The sequence below is a fragment of the Triticum aestivum genome, chromosome 1B, assembly GCF_018294505.1.
Source record: "Triticum aestivum cultivar Chinese Spring chromosome 1B, IWGSC CS RefSeq v2.1, whole genome shotgun sequence".
In the NCBI taxonomy this organism is placed as follows: Eukaryota; Viridiplantae; Streptophyta; class Magnoliopsida; order Poales; family Poaceae; genus Triticum; species Triticum aestivum.
The window spans coordinates 462,078,957-462,097,029 of record NC_057795.1 but is presented as its reverse complement, the minus strand read 5'-3'; the positions used below and the strand labels follow the sequence as shown (position 1 = coordinate 462,097,029).

General features: G+C 42.1%; 1 protein-coding gene and 1 non-coding gene across 2 annotated transcripts; one reads left to right on the top strand and one right to left on the bottom strand.

The window, feature by feature from the left end:
* The first annotated feature begins 9,781 nt into the window (after positions 1-9,781).
* LOC123131814 (rhomboid-like protein 14, mitochondrial) lies at positions 9,782-13,190 on the top strand. Its single transcript, XM_044551500.1, has 2 exons — positions 9,782-10,192; positions 12,231-13,190. The coding sequence occupies exons 1-2, from the start codon at positions 9,941-9,943 to the stop codon at positions 13,005-13,007; spliced, it is 1,029 nt and encodes a 342-aa protein (XP_044407435.1). The 5' UTR covers positions 9,782-9,940; the 3' UTR covers positions 13,008-13,190.
* Positions 13,191-13,534: 344 nt separating this feature from the next.
* TRNAM-CAU (transfer RNA methionine (anticodon CAU)) lies at positions 13,535-13,622 on the bottom strand. The gene is given in 2 exon segments: positions 13,535-13,570; positions 13,585-13,622. It is a non-coding gene; the product is annotated as a tRNA-Met (tRNA).
* Between the last annotated feature and the right edge of the window lie 4,451 nt (positions 13,623-18,073).

Here is an 18,073-nt window from a genome sequence, read left to right as displayed (position 1 = left end):
TTCCAAAAAGATCGCTCCCGAAGGTTTCATTCCGTTTTGACTCTGTTTGGTATTCCTTTTCTTCGAAACACCGAAATAGGCAAAAAAACAGCAATACGGGCTGGGCCTCCGGTTAGTAGGTTAGTCCCAAAAATGATATAGAAGTGTAAGGTAAAGCCCATAAACATCCAAAACGGGTAATATAATAGCATGGAACAATCAAAAATTATAGATACGTTGGAGATGTATCAAGCATCCCCAAGCTTAATTCCTGCTCGTCCTCGAGTAGGTAAATGATAAAAACAGAATTTTTGATGTGGAATGCTACCTAGCATAATTCTCAATGTAATTTTCTTTATTGGGCATGATTGTTCAGATCCAAATGATTCAAGATAAAAGCTTATAAAACATAAAAATAATAATACTCGAAGCATAGTAACAAATAATCATGTCCTATCAAAATAGCATAGCCAAAGAAAACTTATCCCTATAAAATCATATAGTTACGCCATGCTTCATTTTCATTACACAAAAATACTCCCATCATGCACAACCCCGATGACGAGCCGAGCAATTGGTTCATACTTCTTAACGCGCTTCAAGTTTTTCAACTCTTACGCAATATATGAGTGCAAGCCATGGACATAGCACTACGGTGGTATATGGTGGTGGTTGTGAGGACAAAAAGGGAGAAGGTAGTCTCACATCAACTAGGCGTATCAACAGGCTATGGAGATGCCGATCAATAGATATCAATGTGAGTGAGTAGGGATTGCCATGCAACGGATGCACTAGAGCTATAAATATATGAAAGCTCAACAAAAGAAACTAAGTGGGTGTGCATCCAACTCGTTTGCTCACGAAGACCTAGGGAATTTTGAGGAAGCCCACCTTTGGAATATACAAGCCAAGTTCTATAATGAAAAATTCCCACTAGTATATGAAAGTGACAACACGAGAGACTCTCTATCATGAAGATCATGGTGCTATTTCGAAGCACAAGTGTGGAAAAAGAGATAGTAGCATTGTCCCTTCTCTCTTTTTCTCTCATTTTTTTATTTGGCCTTTCTCTTTTTTATTTGGCCTTCCCTTTTTTTATTTGGTGGGCTCTTTGGCCTCTTTTTTTATATATTATTTAAAGTCGGAAGTCTCATCCCGACTTGTGGGGGAATCATAGTCTTCATCATCCTTTCCTCACTTGGGACAATGCTCTAATAATGAAGATCATCACACTTTTATTAATTTACAACTCGAGAGTTACAACTCAACACTTAGAACAAATATGACTCTATATGAGTGCCTCCGGCGGTGTACCGGATATGCAATGAATCAAGAGTGACATGTATGGAAATTATGAGGGTGGCCTTGCCACAAATACAATGTCAACTTCATGATCATGCAAAGAGCAATATGACAATGATGGAGCGTGTCATAATAACGGAATGGTGGAAAGTTGCACGGCAATATGTCTCAGAATGGCTATGGAAATGCCATAATAGGTAGGTATGGTGGCTGTTTTGAGGAAGGTAAATAATGGATGCATGATACCGGCGAAAGTTGCGCGACACAATAGAGGCTAGCAAAGTAGAAGGGTGAGTGTGCGTATATCCATGGACTCACATTAGTCATAAAGAACTCATATACTTATTGCAAAATTCTACTTGCCCTCGAAGCAAAGTACTACTACGCATGCCCCTAGAGGGATAGATTGGTAGGAAAAGACCATCACTCGTCCCCGACTGCCACTCATAAGGAAGAAAATCAAAAGAGCACCTCATGCAACAAATTTGTCACACAACTTTTACCATATCTGCATGCTATGGGACTTGCCAACTTCAACACAAGTATTTATTAATTTCATAATTACCCACTAGCATGATCTAACATTACCACCTCTATATCTCAAAACAATTATCAAGCATCAAATTGATCCTAGTGTTTTATGCACTTTCTATGATAGCTTTTATTATACCCAACTTGGATGCTCATCATTCTAGGACCAAATTTATAACCATAACAAATACCATGCTGTTCTAAAAGACTCTCAAAATAATATAAGTGAAGCATGAGAGATCAAAAATTTCTTCAAAATTAAGCCACCATCGTGCTCTAAAAGATATAAGTGAAGCACTAGAGCAAAAACTATCTAGCTCAAAAGATATAAGTGAAGCGCATAGAGTATTCTAATAAATTCTAATCAAGTGGGCTTCTCCCAAAAGGTATGTACAGCAAGGATTATTGTGGAAAACTAAAAAGCAAATACTAATATCATACAAGACGCTCCAAGCAAAACACATATCATGTGGCGAATAAGAATATAGCTCCAAGTAAAGTTACCGATAAACGAAGACGAAAGAGGGCATGCCTTCCGGGGCATCCCCAAGCTTAGGCTTTTGGCTATTCTTGAATATCTTAGTTTTTATGTTTGCAAACATTTGTTGTTTGACTTAATTCTAGATTTTGAATTTGAACGTGATTGGATCATCGCGAGGTTACCAATAGTAATTGTGGTGACATGGCATCATTCGCAGGGGGTTACTGTAGCTTAAGTATCCGGGCTTCACACCAAATCATCAACTTTAAGCAATTTTTCTTCAAGCAAAGCATTAAAATTCTTTTGAGAGATCATAAATTCTTTAACACTATTCTCAAAATCAGAGGGCATCTTATTAAAATTACCATAAGAATTATTGTAGAAATTTCCATAATTATTAGAGGAATCACTAGGGAACGGTCTAGGATTAAAGTTTCCTCTATAAGCATTGTTACCAAAATTATTCCTACCAACAAAATTCACATCCATAGATTCATTATTATTCTCAATCAAAGTAGACAAAGGCATACCATTAGGATCAATAGGATCACTCTTAGTAGCAAACAATTTCATAAGTTCATCCATCTTTCCACTCAAAACATTAATTTCTTCTATAGCATGCACTTTTTTACTAGTAGATCTTTCGGTGTGCCATTGAGAATAATTAGCCATAATGTTATCGAGGAGTTTAGTAGCTTCTCCCAAGGTGATTTCCATAAAAGTGCCTCCCGCGGCCAAATCTAAAAGATTTCTAGAAGAAAAATTCAATCCGGCATAAAAACTTTGTATGATCATCCATAAATCTATACTATTCTTAGGCAAAGACGAAAACCAAACTTTAGCACGATCTCTAAGTGAAAATGGAAATAACTTCAATTTAACAATATCATTATCCATATCTTTCTTCTTTTGCAACTCGCACAAATCAACAAAGTTGTTTAGATGGATAGCCGCAACTTCACTCGGAAGGCCGGAGAATTGATCTTTCATAACAAGATTTAATAAAGCAACATTGATTTCACAAGACTCAACATCATTAAGAGGAGCAATCGGAGTACTAAGGAAATCATTATTATTGGTATTGGAAAAGTCACACAATTTGGTATTACCTTGCGCCATTGCGACAAGCAATCCAACACACAAGCAAACAAAAAGGCAAGCAAAAGAGAGAGGAGATTGGGAAAGAGAGGGCAAATAAAACGGCAAGGGTGAAGTGGGGGATAGGAAAACGAGAGGCAAATGGCAAATAATGAAATGCGAGGGAGATGAGTTTGTGATGGGTACTTGGTATGTCTTGACTTGAGCGAAGACCTCCCTGGAAACAGCGCTAGAAATCCTTCTTGCTACGTCTTGATCTTGCGTTGGTTTTCCTTGAAGAGGAAAGGGTGATGCAGCAAAGTAGCGTAAATATTTTCCTCAGTTTTTGAGAACCAAGGTATCAATCCAGTAGGAGGCTCCTCAAAAGTCACACGCACCTACACAAACAAACAAGAACCTCGCAACCAACGCAATAAAGGGTTTGTCAATCCCTTCACGACCACTTGCAAAAGTGAGATCTGATAGAGATAATATGATAAGATAAATATATTTTTGGTATTTTATGATATAGATTGGAAAAGTAAAGATGCAAATAAAGTAGATGATAAACTTATATGATAAAAGGTAGACCCGGGGGCCATAGGTTTCACTAGTGGCTTCTCTCAAGATAGCATAAGTATTACGGTGGGTGAACAAATTACTGTCGAGCAATTGATAGAAAAGTGAATAATTATGAGATTATCTAGGCATGATCATGTATATAGGCATCACGTCCGTGACAAGTAGACCGACTCCTGCCTGCATCTACTAGTATTACTCTACACATTGACCGCTATCCAGCATGCATCTAGAGTATTAAGTTCATAAAGAACAGAGTAACGCATTAAGAAAGATGACATGATGTAGAGGGATAAACTCATGCAATATGATATAAACCCCATCTTTTTATCCTCGATGGCAACAATACAATACGTGCCTTGCTACCCCTGCTGTCATTGGAAAAGGACACCACAAGATTGAACCCAAAGCTAAGCACTTCTCCCATTGCAAGAAAGATCAATCTAGTAGGCCAAACCAAGCTGATAATTCGAAGAGACTTGCAAAGATAACTTAATCACACATAAAAGAATTCAGAGGAGATTCAAATATTTCTCATAGATAAACTTGATCATAAACCCACAATTCATCGGATCTCGACAAACACACCGCAAAAAAGAGTTACATCGAATAGATCTCCAGGAAGATCAAGGGGAACTTTGTATTGAGATTCAAAGAGAGAGAAGAAGCCATATAGCTAATAATAATGGACCCGAAGGTCTGTGGTAAACTACTCACAACTCATCGTAAGGGCCTTGGAGATGATGTAGAGGCCCTCCGTGGTTGATTCCCCCTCCGGCGGAGCGCCGGCGAAGGCTCCAAGATGGGATCTCGCGGATACAGAAGGTTGCGGCGGTGGAAATAGTTTTTCGTGGTTCCCTTGGTTGTTTTTAGGGTACATGGGTATATATAGGAGGAATAAGTAGGTTGGTGGACGCTCGAGGGGCCCACGAGGGTGGGGGGCACGCCCACCTGTAGGGGGCGTGCCGGGCACCCTCGTGGCTGCCTCCTCTTTTGATTGACGTCCACTCCAAGTCCCCTGGATCACGTTTGTTCCAAAAAGGTCGCTCCCGAAGGTTTCATTTCGTTTGGACTTCGTTTGATATTCCTTTTCTTCGAACCACTCAAATAGACAAAAAAAACAGCAATTCGGGCTGGGCCTCCGGTTAGTAGGTTAGTCCCAAAAATGATATAAAAGTGTAAAGTAAAGCCTATAAACATCCAAAACGGGTAATATAATAGCATGGAATAATAAAAAATTATAGATACGTTGGAGACGTATCAAAGATGGACATAGATCATTTCAGAAGAGAAGGAGAGGGGGATAGAAAGAAGCTTCTCCAGCTGTGCATACTCCTTGATGATGAAGATTAGTTTTTAAGTAGCTAGCACTTCATCTTATTAGTTGATGATGACCGAGTAACTAGAGTACTTGAGTGAGCAACTTTTGTGAAGTTTAATTAATATCAACTTATTGAGTTCATGAGCCTCTTTTTTAATGACTATCTATTAAGTAAGTACCTAATGTTGATGAGTATATTGTGTTCAGTAGTATCTATTAAGTAAGTAGCAATGTTGACGAGCAATTCTTTTTAAATACCAAAAAAGCATTTGCTGGCGTTGGACAAGTAGGGACGTCAGAGTTCTGATGAACTTAGTGCTGGCACTGGACTAGTTACACGCCAGCACGATGTACGTTACTGCTGACGTGTCAACCAACGCCACCACTATTTCTTAACAATGGCGCCATATTGGTGGAGTTGGGTGTCTGCGTCAGCAAGGCACTATTTGCCACGCCATAGCTAGGCTTTTTTCCACTTGTGTCTCGATGGGTGCATCTGGTTTGCCGTGGTCTGGATGGTCGGCTCCGGCAGTGTGTGGAGTCTGTGATGGCATGGTCATCTTTGGTTGGCTGTGGCACGACGGTGGAGGGCAGCAGAAGCACACTTGACATGTGAAGTGTATCAGGCAAGCCTTGTTTGTCCTCCTCTCGAGATCGGAGCGGCACATGTCCGCCTCTCTTCGGATATGCCTTCCCTCTCTGGTGTCGATGGGGTTGAAGAACATGGTTGTCGCGGACATGCCGATGCGGGTGCTCCTGTGTGGTTGTAGTGAAGCCAAAGTCACCGGGTCACGAGTGAGATGGATGATGTACGATGACACTGCAATGTGTTGTGATGTGCTTTGCTCAGTCATGTTTAGTTTCTCCGGAATTTTTGTCTCTGTACTAATAGGGCAAGTGTGTTTAATTCTTATCTTCTTAATTACAAAAGTAGTTTCACCTTTTATAACTGCTGCCACCATAAAGAAGTTGCAATGTTTTTGGTTCCATTCTACAATTATCCTTTGATCTGAGTTCCTATGATATTTGAAGTTTCTGCCTTGAGTGATGTGTAAGTTCAACAAAGCCTCTCTGAATTGATGTTGATCCTTGAAACACATCTTTAGACATAATTGCTCATGCGGTGCCTCCATTTTCTCATTGTACCATTTTCTAGGAGGCCTCTGCTTTGCCCTGCTCTTCCTTTTCTTTGGCAGCACAAATGACAATGGCTCAAAACCATCATCATCAGCCTCCTTCAACAATCCTTTCACTTCTTCATCAGATGAAGGTTTGAAATCAGGTTCCTCCTCTTGTACTACACTTGAATGTGTCCTTGTTGTAGGCCCTTTCCTAACTGGAAGCTTCTGTTTCTTCTTCTTCTTCTTCTTCTCTTCATGTACAATTACAGTTTCCTCATCCTGTGAAACAACTTTGTCGTCTTCATCCATTTGAAAAGGTTCCTCAACCTCTGTGTCACCCTCATAATGCACCACTTCTTCCTCCTCAGATTCTTCATCATCTGTTTCTTCCTCTTCTATTTCATCATACTCTCTCTGTTTCTTTCCCTCATCCATCTCTGTGTCATCAGCATCACCCATATAAAAAGGGTTTACATCACTGTCATCTTCACCTTCACAATCAAAACCACCACTGCCATCATATCCTTCTTCTTCTTCTATTTCCAAAACAGCTTTCAGTTTTCCTTTTACATTCTTGCTCTCTTGTGTGCAAACACCAGTACCATGAGCTACACTGTAGCTGCTACTCTGACTTTCAAAGGCAACTCCTTCTTGATCAACAACATAGATGGGTGGCTCACTGAGATCATATAACACAGGTTCTTCATACACAAGAGTGGATAGTTCTTGCCTCTCAAACTGGCTGCAAGGAGGTGGACATGCCCTCACTAGCAAATTTATAACCTTACACTCCTCAACCCCGCCTCTTTACTAATTGCAACTCAGCCTTACTCTCTACCATCTCCAATCCTTTCTCCCCTAAATCTGAATTCTCAATGTGAAACAGCAGATCATATTCACTAAATCCTTGGGTTTCCATCACTGCAATCATATTCAGATATGTTACATGTGAACTGCAGAGCTTCAGCTCAAACATTTCTGAAGCATCAAAATGGAACCTAACATCCAAAATGTCATCATACAAACTGCAAAATGAAATAAAAGACAAAAATGGTTAACAATAAACAATTTTACTTAACAGATAGGCTAACATATAAACAAAGCTTTGTTTAAGTTAACATATAAACAAAGCTTTGTTTAAGTTAACATATAAACAAATTAACATATAAACAAAGCTTTGTTTAAGTTAACATATAAACAAGTTAACATATAAACAAAGCTTTGTTTAAGTTAACATATAAACAAAGCTTTTATTTACCCTTACAATATGAATAAACTAAACAATTGCTACAAAATCAAACAATGTAAACAACTATCTCAATGCAACCCTAATTACAGAATGGGTAGTTAACTCACAGCAAACTGATGTTTTGTATTTTCAGATAAGTAGTTAACATAATTGTCCACTAATGGTGCTCTGCTCTAGTTAGGACTCATTTAATCCACTATGCTTCTCTGCTCTGCTCTGCTCTAGTTAGGTAACACCTAATGCTGCTCTGACAATTTGGACTAAGAAATAACAATGTAATCCACTAATGTTGCTCTCCTCTGCTCTAGTTAGGTAACACATAATGCTGCTCTGCTCTAGTTAGGACTCATGTAATCCACTATAATTCTCTGCTCTAGTTAGGACTAGCAATTAGAGTGCTAAACATGCAGGCAGTAAACCCTAACCCTAATCCCCAATTTCAGTTAGCAAGAATGGAACAGTGGAGCACTTACAGAACACCACTGAAGCCATGAGTCCAGTGATGGGCGGTGCAGTTTCGCAAACCCGACAGATGTACAATAGGCCACTACTAGGCGCCGGTGCGCCGGCCGAATTTCGGCCGGTCAGCGCGCACCCGTACGATTGCAGTTTCATCTGCCGTTGGATCTGGGCCTTTTTTTCCTTCCTCGTCTCGCACATCATGCCAGAACAAAAAAATAGAAATCTCCGGCGCACCCGGCCCGCTCGCGCAGCCCGCCATGGCCGCGCGTGCCGCTGATTCGAAGCACCGTCGGCTCGCCGTCCCCGCAGCACTGGTCCTTGCTGGATCTGGCAGGACACCATCGCTGCACCGAGCCGTCGCCATGTAGCAAAACAATTAACCGGTTGTCGCAAAAAATAACACCGATGCAGCAAAATTATGATGTCGGTTCTAGCAAAATCGGCCTCCAGTTGCATCCTTTCAGTGAAAGTTCATCGTTGTCGCCGTTTGTAGATGGGGTAGTAGCTAACAAAAACACCAGTTCCAACAAAAAAAACTGCTGGTTCGAGCAAAAAATGTATCCAGCAGAAAAAAAAACAAAAAAAGGGATGGTAGCAAAACTCAACTACACTGGTAGCAAAAAACAGAGACAGTGGTAGCAAAAAATAAAGACAGTGGTAGCAAATTTGGAGTGGTTCAGAGGTAAAAAAGATGCATCCGGCAAAAAAAGTCGAAAGACGGGGTAGTAGCAAAAACGGAGACGGTGGTAGCACAAATCAAAGACTCTCATAACAAAAAAATAGAGTGGTTCTAGTAGAAAGATGGATCCAGCAAAAAAACCAAAGATGGGTGCCAAAAATCAAAAAAAGGACGGTGGTAGCAAAAAAAACGATGGTAGCAAAAAAAACGATGGTAGCAAAAATTTGGCATGGTTGTAGCAAAAAAGCACTTCCAAAAATGTGGATCCTAGCAAAAAATGTTGCTGCTCCCAGCAAAAACAAAAGGCGGTTGTAACAAAAAATTGCCAATTGCAGCACCCGCCGAGGCCGATTCCAGCATCTCGTTTGCTCATGCAAGACGTAACTACCGGCCCATCACCCGATGGAGGACGGCGCACGCCGGAGCAGCGCAGAGCAGGTGGAGGCGGCTGCTCGCTAGAATAGAGCGGGGCAAGTGAGAGCCTTACGCTCGTCGGAGCAGCATGGGGCAAGGGATGGGGTTGTGCTCGTCGAGCAGCGCGGGAGGTGGTGGAGGTGGTCGCTCGCCGGAGCAGCCTGATCTGTGTTTGGTTTGTGATTTGGAGGAAAAGAAGATGTGTGGCGTTGACGGGAAGAAAGAGATAAAGGAGATACGAAAGCGGTTTGTGGGGCCCACTAGTGACGCGTGGGAGAGAAAGGTGCGAGGGGTGTGGGGACGACGCTGCGTACGCAGGCCATGTGGGCGAGGGACCGGCGTAACACGCAGCCGGTCGACCGGCTGCGAACGTTTCCCTGTACAATATGATCGAAATTAACTAAATTTTGCTAAACCGTAAAATATGATGGAAATTAACTAAACCGTTAAAGCATCAATCGAAACCTTACTATAGTTTATGAATTAACCTATTAAATAGGGCAACAAAACTATTCGCAAAATGATTGACAAGACGAGGCGAAACATTGCTCGGGAGTTATCTGGAAGTTTCGCGGCATACTTGCGACCGAAGAAAGAAACACATCTTCAGAAACAAAAGGAAACTAGAGATTTCGAGCGCGAGAGAGAAGAAAAAACAGGAAAGGAATTGGGGGCAGCGAGTTGCGTGCGCCCTGCCTCCTCGGTGCCAGTCAGTGTTCGGTTGGTGGTCCCCCAGTTCTAGGGGATGGGGGCGGGCATGAGCGGTGGCCGGCGGCGGGGCGCCGGCGGCGGCTGGGGCAGCGGCCCGTCCAGCGGGATGCTGCCGCTTCTGGCCCTGCAGGTGATTCTCGAGTACGGCCGCGCCGGCGCCAGTCGCCCGCCCGTGACGGCGGCGCTCATCGCCGCCAACGCGCTTGTGTACCTCCGCCCGGGCGCCCTCGACGCGTTCCTCCCGCCGCTCTCCCGCGTCGCCTTCAACCCGCATCTCATCATCCAGGTACGCACACTGTGGATTATGGCCGAGTCATGTTGCGCTGGTAGAAGAAATCGTATCGCACATGGAAAACCAACATTTGTTCTCTGTTCTAGACTAGGGCTACAGGATTGAGAAGTTTAGGAGCGCGATATGTTCCCAGTACTGATTGTGCTGTGTCGAACAGGATGCGGGGCTATTGGCGGTGGTTTCCGGTAGTATTTTGTGTAGGGTTTGTATTGTAAAAAGGGGGATGGAGTGGCGGAGCTAAGAACAGAGGGCAGGCTAGTGTGTGGGTGGGGGACTGGGTGCTACTAATAGATGAGATAAAGAAGAGCTGCAGCCCTAAGCATTGAAAGAACTAAATTGCACTTTTAGACGTAATTTACAAAATCACTGGTAAAAAGACCGTTCCAACTGAAACTAGTTAAAAGGAAAGAATCTCCTATGCAGCAACCTTAAGAACATGAATTTATAGAAAATAATACCCTTCCTGACACGATGGAGTTTGTGACCTCGATGTCTTCTGCAGCCGATTAGTGATGGGCTGATGGCAACTTAACAGGGATTGGACCTCTAATGGACCCCTTTAAAATGCCTAGGGTTAATTCTGCTGTTCTCCAGTAGCCGAGTGTAACTGGAAGATGCTGACAAGATGAAGAACCCTGGGTGCATTTTATTCTATGCCACCCTTAAGAGTATCTGAACCTTAAGGTGTTTACAAATGCACTAAACACTAGTTGGGTGTCACCCGTTCCTAATCACCGACCAGGCTAGCTGAGACAGGATAATTTTGCATCAAGGCCGAGGGGAAAGGGTGTCACCTGGCGCACCGTCTTAACTATGATATCCTATGATATATCCAGATCAAATATTCCTAAAGTGCAACTGAGCTGATGTCTCACCTTGGTCGGTAAGTTATAAGTCTGCGTTCTAGTCCTCCTGCTCTGTAGTCTGCTCTGCTTGCCTCTGTTTTCTACTTTTGGGTTGTTTTGCTTTCTTTCTTCTAATAGTCATTAGCCCCTAAAATGTAGAAATGGATGTGATCAGCATTTTAAATCAGTAGAAAAGTAATACTACCTTCTCTTATTTCAAGACAATATTCACAGCCGTTGGACATTTAGTGCCACATACGACCATATTCCATGAGCTGGAGCAGACTTGTAACTTGGGTCCATATAGTTATAGATTAGCATATGAACTATCTCTGATGTGTGAGTGATTATGATCACAATATTAGTTAACTAAGAATTTATATGATTTCGTAGGGCGAAGATTTTTTTTACATGTCATTGGACATTTTCCACTACCATATGATTGATGTAGTTAGCAATCATATGAGTCAAATTTGGTCCATGTGCCACGTTGTCATATTTACTTGCTGTGAGTTACAATGCGCCGCATCCTAGTGTTTTTTGGGGGGGACAAAAGTTTCATGTCCTGCCTAAGCCCTTGCGTGCATGCCGACGCCGCTGGTGAGCCGGCGGTGCACCCTCTTCTGGTGAGCCAAGGTGAATTTTGTGGAAAACTATGCGGAGTGAGCGACGGTGGAGGGGAGGAAAGAAACGAGAAAGGGTCAGCCCGACTGAAAAATGGGCCCAAGAAATATATAAAGGTTGTGTTTTAGGGTTTCTGAGTCTGCAAACTTGCTCTTGAGCCTTTAAATTTTTTACAGTGCACTCTAAAATCATTTCGAAGGCCCTGCTAGAGTTGCTCTTATTGTGCCCTTTTCAACTCTATTTATCCAGTAAATGCAGGCTCTGATGGTTTCACAATGATTTATTGCCCTTTCCGTAGGGTATTATTCATGGACCTAGGTGACATGTATGCGTGAGTTTATGGCCTGATGGTGCCCCTTACACCCCTATATCTAGTAAATTAAAGCTTTGCCAGATTCAGAATGATTAGTTGGCCTTTTCGCAAGGATTATTGCTTTCAGAAATTTCTAGCAGAGTGCACATCATGTGCTCTAAAATGTTGTAGTGCAGAGTAATCAGTGTATTTTAGATTCATTTTTTCAGTGTCTCTCATCTTGAGTTTAACAGTTGTGAACATGTTGCAGTACGGCGACCTGACGCGCTTCTTCCTGTCAGCTTTCTACCACCTGAGTGAAACCCACTTCTTCTACAACATGACGTCTCTCTTGTGGAAGGGCATACAGCTTGAAACATCAATGGGCAGTGTTGAGTTTGCTTCTATGGTCACTGCCTTGCTTGGCCTGTCTCAGGGCTTCACATTGCTCTTGTCCAAAGGTCTACTCCTTCTCGGCAATGAGACTGCGTATTACGATCAATATGCTGTTGGATTCTCCGGGGTGCTGTTTGGTATGAAGATTGTGCTGAATGCCTGGTCAGATGACTATGTCTTCCTGCATGGGATGGTCATTCCAGCAAAGTATGCAGCGTGGGCTGAACTGCTCCTCATACAGGCCTTCATCCCCGGGACGTCCTTCATTGGCCATCTTAGCGGGATTCTTGCTGGTCTAGCCTATCTTTGGATAAAGCGATCATACTCCGGACCTGACCCGCTTGCTCTTCTTATCTCGGGCATTTCAAATGTTGTGAGTTGGCCGGTGAAATTCGCTCAGAGGCTCCTGAGGCCGGGTCGTCGTCAGGGGGGCAGAGTTGGGCGCCGTGCAGCAAGAGAGAGCGGCAGAGGCATGTGGAGATGCTCGGCCTGCACTTATGACAACTCACCTTCGGTAGACATCTGTGAGATGTGCAACAGCATGCGCGAGGACCGTGTTTTTCCCAACAGACAACATCTCCAGGATGGGGGAAGCAGTGACCTCTCGGTTGATGAGATCCGCCGTAGGAGGCTGCAAAGGTTTGACAGATGAGACCATAATGTAGATCACCATTACCAGTATAAATTCCAAATAGTGCTAAAGATACTTCTTCCTTGAATATAAACTGTCGTTTGACCAGGATTCTACGCTGAATCCACTCATTGCGAGAATTGATGTAGTACATTTTTGAATATTTTCCTCACTATTTGAAGGCCCGAGTACTTTGATATCCAACACATTTATTTTCTTTTAATGGTGTTGTCAGCAAAAGGTGTAAAGACCTCTCATCACAACATCACCAGGACGCGGCTTATAGAGTTCAAACACCACACCACACACATTATCAACTCTCACACGTACATTTTCCAGGGCTGTAAAAAAAGGCTTTCTGGGTTGTAAACAGACGCGCATTTAGTTTCAGGAGGGCGCAGCGGTGGCTGAAACCGTGACTATGTTTTAACCGAAAAGGCAAAAAAATGAGACACAGGTTCAGATTTGCTCTTTTCACCTGTTGGTACAGGTGCAAAGGTGACGACCCAAAGTTGTCACCGAGCGTTTCATCACTACAAGTGTGACTGTGGGGTGAGAGAGGCTCGAACTCTCGACCTCAGGATTACTCACGTCTAGCTATGAGACCTACGCGCTAGCCAACTGCGCCACCACCCCTTTGTGATGCTGGAGCGATGTAAAAACTTTTATTTGCCTCGCCCACCGTGGTTACGTGAGATCTATACCGTAGAGCTGAGCTACAGATGAAAGGAGAACACAGGATATATCTCTTTTGGTTTGTACAAATCGCAGTCCTTCATAGAACTCCAATAATTATCATTGGACCGTCTCGTTTCTTTGGTTAATCAAGTGAACACCGGCGAGGTCCCAAGGCTGTAAAAGTTTTTTTTTTAACATCAGTGCAGACGCAAGCGCTCATACATATGCGCATACATGGGAACGTCTTCTCCCACTGAAAGCGCATCGCCGGAAATCCTAATATAAATTCAGGAATAATGCGAACACCAGGACTTGAACCTGATAGGCTGGGGATACTATTGTCCCTCTAACCATCTAACCGCGGGTTGGTTCGCAAAAGAGGTTGTTAGGTTGTCACCCCCTTTTACTGCCTTGAGGGCGCGCTGGATGTTTGTTGCATGCATGCGGTTCAAAAAAAGAACTATTTTGCATGCATGAGAGTAGCCTGATTTTGTTGGAGAAATTGTCTGATCAAGCACACCTCATATTTAGAATAACCGAACCCTAAGAAAACGCGAGCGGACATAGCCGCCTTCTTCCCTAAGAAATTAGGGTTCCTCCATCTTTCGCCGGCGCCGCCGACAGTCTGCCTCGTCTTCAGTGGCCTTAGGGCCATGGGGCGTGGTAGATCGCGGTCCTTGCCGGTGGGAGGCTCCGTTTTTAGATGTGCTTTTGAGGTTTATTAGGGTTTGTGTCATGCTCAGAAGGTGAGATGACAGCGGCTCCCTGAAGGTGGAATAAGGTTATTCCTGTCTAACCCACATTCCGGCGATGCATCTAGCATCGTCGACGGGCGTGTGGAGTTGTGTCTCGGGCGGCTCTGCCTTTGGTGGATTTGTTCGGATCTGTTCGTCATTCGTCTATATTCATGTGTCTTCGGGTTGGATCTTTTTTATCTATGCTACACTTTATCAGCGACGGCTGTTGTTCTGGTGTGTTGGTCTTATGAGACCTTAGTTTGATGATTTTCCGACTGTCTAATACAACAAGTTTTACTGGCTTCGGTGAGGGAGGGACGGTGACGGTGGCGCGCCTTCGGCTCGCTTCAGTGCTTGTAGTCGTCGCTAGGTGGTCTATGAATCTAGATGTAATTTTTTATTTATTTCTGATGTTTGTTGGACTGCCATGATTGAAGATGAATATATTGGATGTATTCCCGCAAAAAAAAGCACACCTCATATTTAACCATGTTTGATTGTCGCCCTGATTATACGTAGGAAGGGATGCGTTTGCATGTAGAGTCAAGCAGGCAAGATTCTCGTGACACCAAACATAGGTTTAGCAGATCACATGTTTTTTTCCCACAGGCAGAGGCTATGGTCAACTCCGCCTATGCTTCTAGGCATAGTCGGTTCAAAGCCCAGGTAAAGGATAAGAGTTTTGATAGGCTTAGCGAGCCAACGTAAAAACTAGCCAATTCCATAGTTATGAAACTCATTTGGACGAGAGTAGTGCTAGGATGAGTGATCTCCTGGGAAGTCCTCGTGAAAGAGTTTCATATCTAAGATTGTGATAGGCTTGGCGAGCCAACGTAAAAACTAGGCAGTCTTTTGGGTATGAAACTCATTGGGCGAGAGTAGTACTAGGATAGGTGACCTCCTAAAAAGTCCTCGTGAAAGGGTTTCATATTTAGCCTACTTCAATTTATTTGGGATAAAAGACTTCGTAAGTAAGTAATTAAGGTAAAGGCTATGGTCAGGTGTTTGAGCTCAGGTACTCAGGGTAGCAATCAAGCAGCCCCAAAGTCATTGCACGAGTCATCCCCGCCCGCGCTGAAGAGGGGTGCTCATAGGAGACGCCTTATGTGCCAATTAGAGATATTGGCGCTCCCCCCGCTCATGTGCCGGCCCATTTCAACCTCTCGAACGCTGGGTTCATGCTCGGTCGCTAAAAAAAAGTTCTTGGTTCGTCTGATTTTTATTTTCTGGTTCGGCCGGTTCCTAGTTGACTGACCGCTGTTCACCAACCAGGGCCCACGTTGATCATTGTTACTCAGAAAAGTTTACAAAATTATAAAAAAAAACATGAGAAAAAAAGTTCACGGATTTTGGAAAAAAAACTCATGTATTAGAAAAAAAGTTCATTGACTTTGGAAAAAGTTCACAAAGTTTTAAAAAGATCACCAATTTTGAAAAAAAGTACCCTGGTTTTCAAAAAAAATCATTGATATTGAAAGAAACTTCATGAATTTGACATAAAATAATTTTAACAAAAGTTCACAAATTTGAAAATAAAAATCATCGATCTTGGAAAAAAAGTTCATGAATTTGAAAAAAAAGCCATCGATTTCGAAAAAAGCATGAATTTGAAAAAATTTATCAATTTTGAAAAAAAACACAAATTTGAAAATAAGTTCATCAATATTGAAGAAGTTAACAATTTTGAATAAGTTCATGAATTTGAAAAAAGTTCATCGATTTTTTTAAATGTTTGCAAAATTAAAAAATTGGGGATTTATAAAACAAAACAGAAAAAGAAAAGAAAAATGAAAAAAAACTATTCCGAAAAAGAGAAAAAGGAACAAAAAAGAGAAGACTGAAAAATATCTAGGTAATAACATCAAATGAGGGTGGCTGGTTAGTTACTGTGGCGTACCGTGAACCACAGAGTCACCGGTTTGAATCGTACCCAGCTCGCAATTTTTGTGATTTAAATCAGAGAAAAAGATCAATGGGTCGGCCCAGCTCATAGAAAGAGGTGTGCGTCCTTTTGCAAAATGACCTATAGTGGACGCCTGAAGGGGAGCTTCTATTCAGCGCCTTAAGCGCCCGAACAGGTAGCTGGTGTTCACAGCCATCTGCTCCTAGGTCGGCCCATGTAAGGCGAGCGATCGCTTCAACGGTCCACCCCTTGGTCGCTTCGAGCATAGGTTGACCGGTCAAGCTTTCACTTTAAAAAACAACAAAGAAAAAAAAGGCAAAATTTCGGGAAAACATGTGTATTCAAATAGGCATACGAATTTTTAAAAATTCAACTAATTTGAGAAAAAGTTCATTGGATTTTAAAATAGTTCATCAAATTTGGAAAAAAGCTCATCAAATTTGAAAAAAGGTTCATCGAATTGGAAAAAAGTTCATCAATTTGAAAAAAAACATAAATTTTGAAAAAAAATCATTGAATTTGAAAAAAGTTCATCAAATTTAAAAAAACTTCATCAATTTTGAAAAAAATCATCAAATTAAAAGAAGTTCATCATTTTTGAAAAAAACACTTCATGAAATTTGAAAAAAAATTCATCGTATTCGGCAAAAATTATATCAATTTTGAAGAAAGTTCACCTTTTTAAAAACACTACAAAGGAAAAAAAATCATTGATTTTGAAGAAAACACAAATTTTAAAAAGCGCACATTTAAAAAAAGAAACAGAAAACCTGAATAAAACTGCACTGGAAAATGACCAGTGAACCTAAAAAGCCAAAACTGGAGGATTTCCCGCGAGTGAAGAGGGAAATAAAAATAAGGAAAGAAGTTATAAAACGCTAGTCGTTCTATGGCTTAGTGATTGCGGTCGTTGGCGTAGAAGATGCAGATCGTGAGTTCGAGCTCTCACGAGGGCACCTTCTCTGAGCTTATAAACAAAAAAAAGTAGATACATGGGTCGGCCTAGTCATAGCAGAGGGGATGCGCTGCAGACGCTGGTTTGTAGAAACAATAATAACCGGTGCCTACAACGCCAAATAGGGATTGCCCACCTGAAGCGCCAAGTGGAAAATGCCCTGAAGAGGACGATTAGTTTCACAAATGGGCCGTCCAGAGCTGTCCATTCTGCCACGGCCTTACCAGCAGCCATCAATTTCATAGGCCCATTCTAATACTCCTCCTGCTTGGGCCACAGAAGGCTGGCCTAGCATTGCTTGATTGGCAAAGGAGGCAAGGTTGTTCATCTCATACCTAAATTCCCTCAATAAAACTCTCATACCCTAAAAAAGGAAATATATTCTTCATCTCATATGTCTCATCTACTGAAAGGACCACGATGTCGCCTAGAGGGGGGGGGGGGTGAATAGGCGTTTTAAAATCTTATACGGATTTGGCTATATCCTAATGCGGAAATAAACTAAGAGGATACTTTTCAAGCACAAATCCTAAATATACCAGGCTAACTAAGTGCACCAACAACTTAGGATAAACAAGATGAGAACAACGAGGATATGAGTAAGCACAAGTAAGTTACACAAACTTACTCAATGTATATCACAAGATATATAAATGAATAATACACACAACCACAAGTAAGCAATACAGGCTTACACAAGTTATGTCACAAGATATGGAAATGAATGTTACAAGCTAGCAATTCACACTAAGCACATGATAGAACAATAGTAGCAAGTATGAATTGCGGACTATAAAGTGTTGGCCTAGATAAT

Coding starts and splice junctions, on each gene's coding strand:
- LOC123131814 (XM_044551500.1), top strand. CDS start 9,941: ATGGGGGCGGGCATGAGCGGTGGCCGGCGGCGGGGCGCCGGCGGCGGC. Junction 10,193..12,230: donor ACCCGCATCTCATCATCCAG/GTACGCACACTG, acceptor AACATGTTGCAG/TACGGCGACCTGACGCGCTT.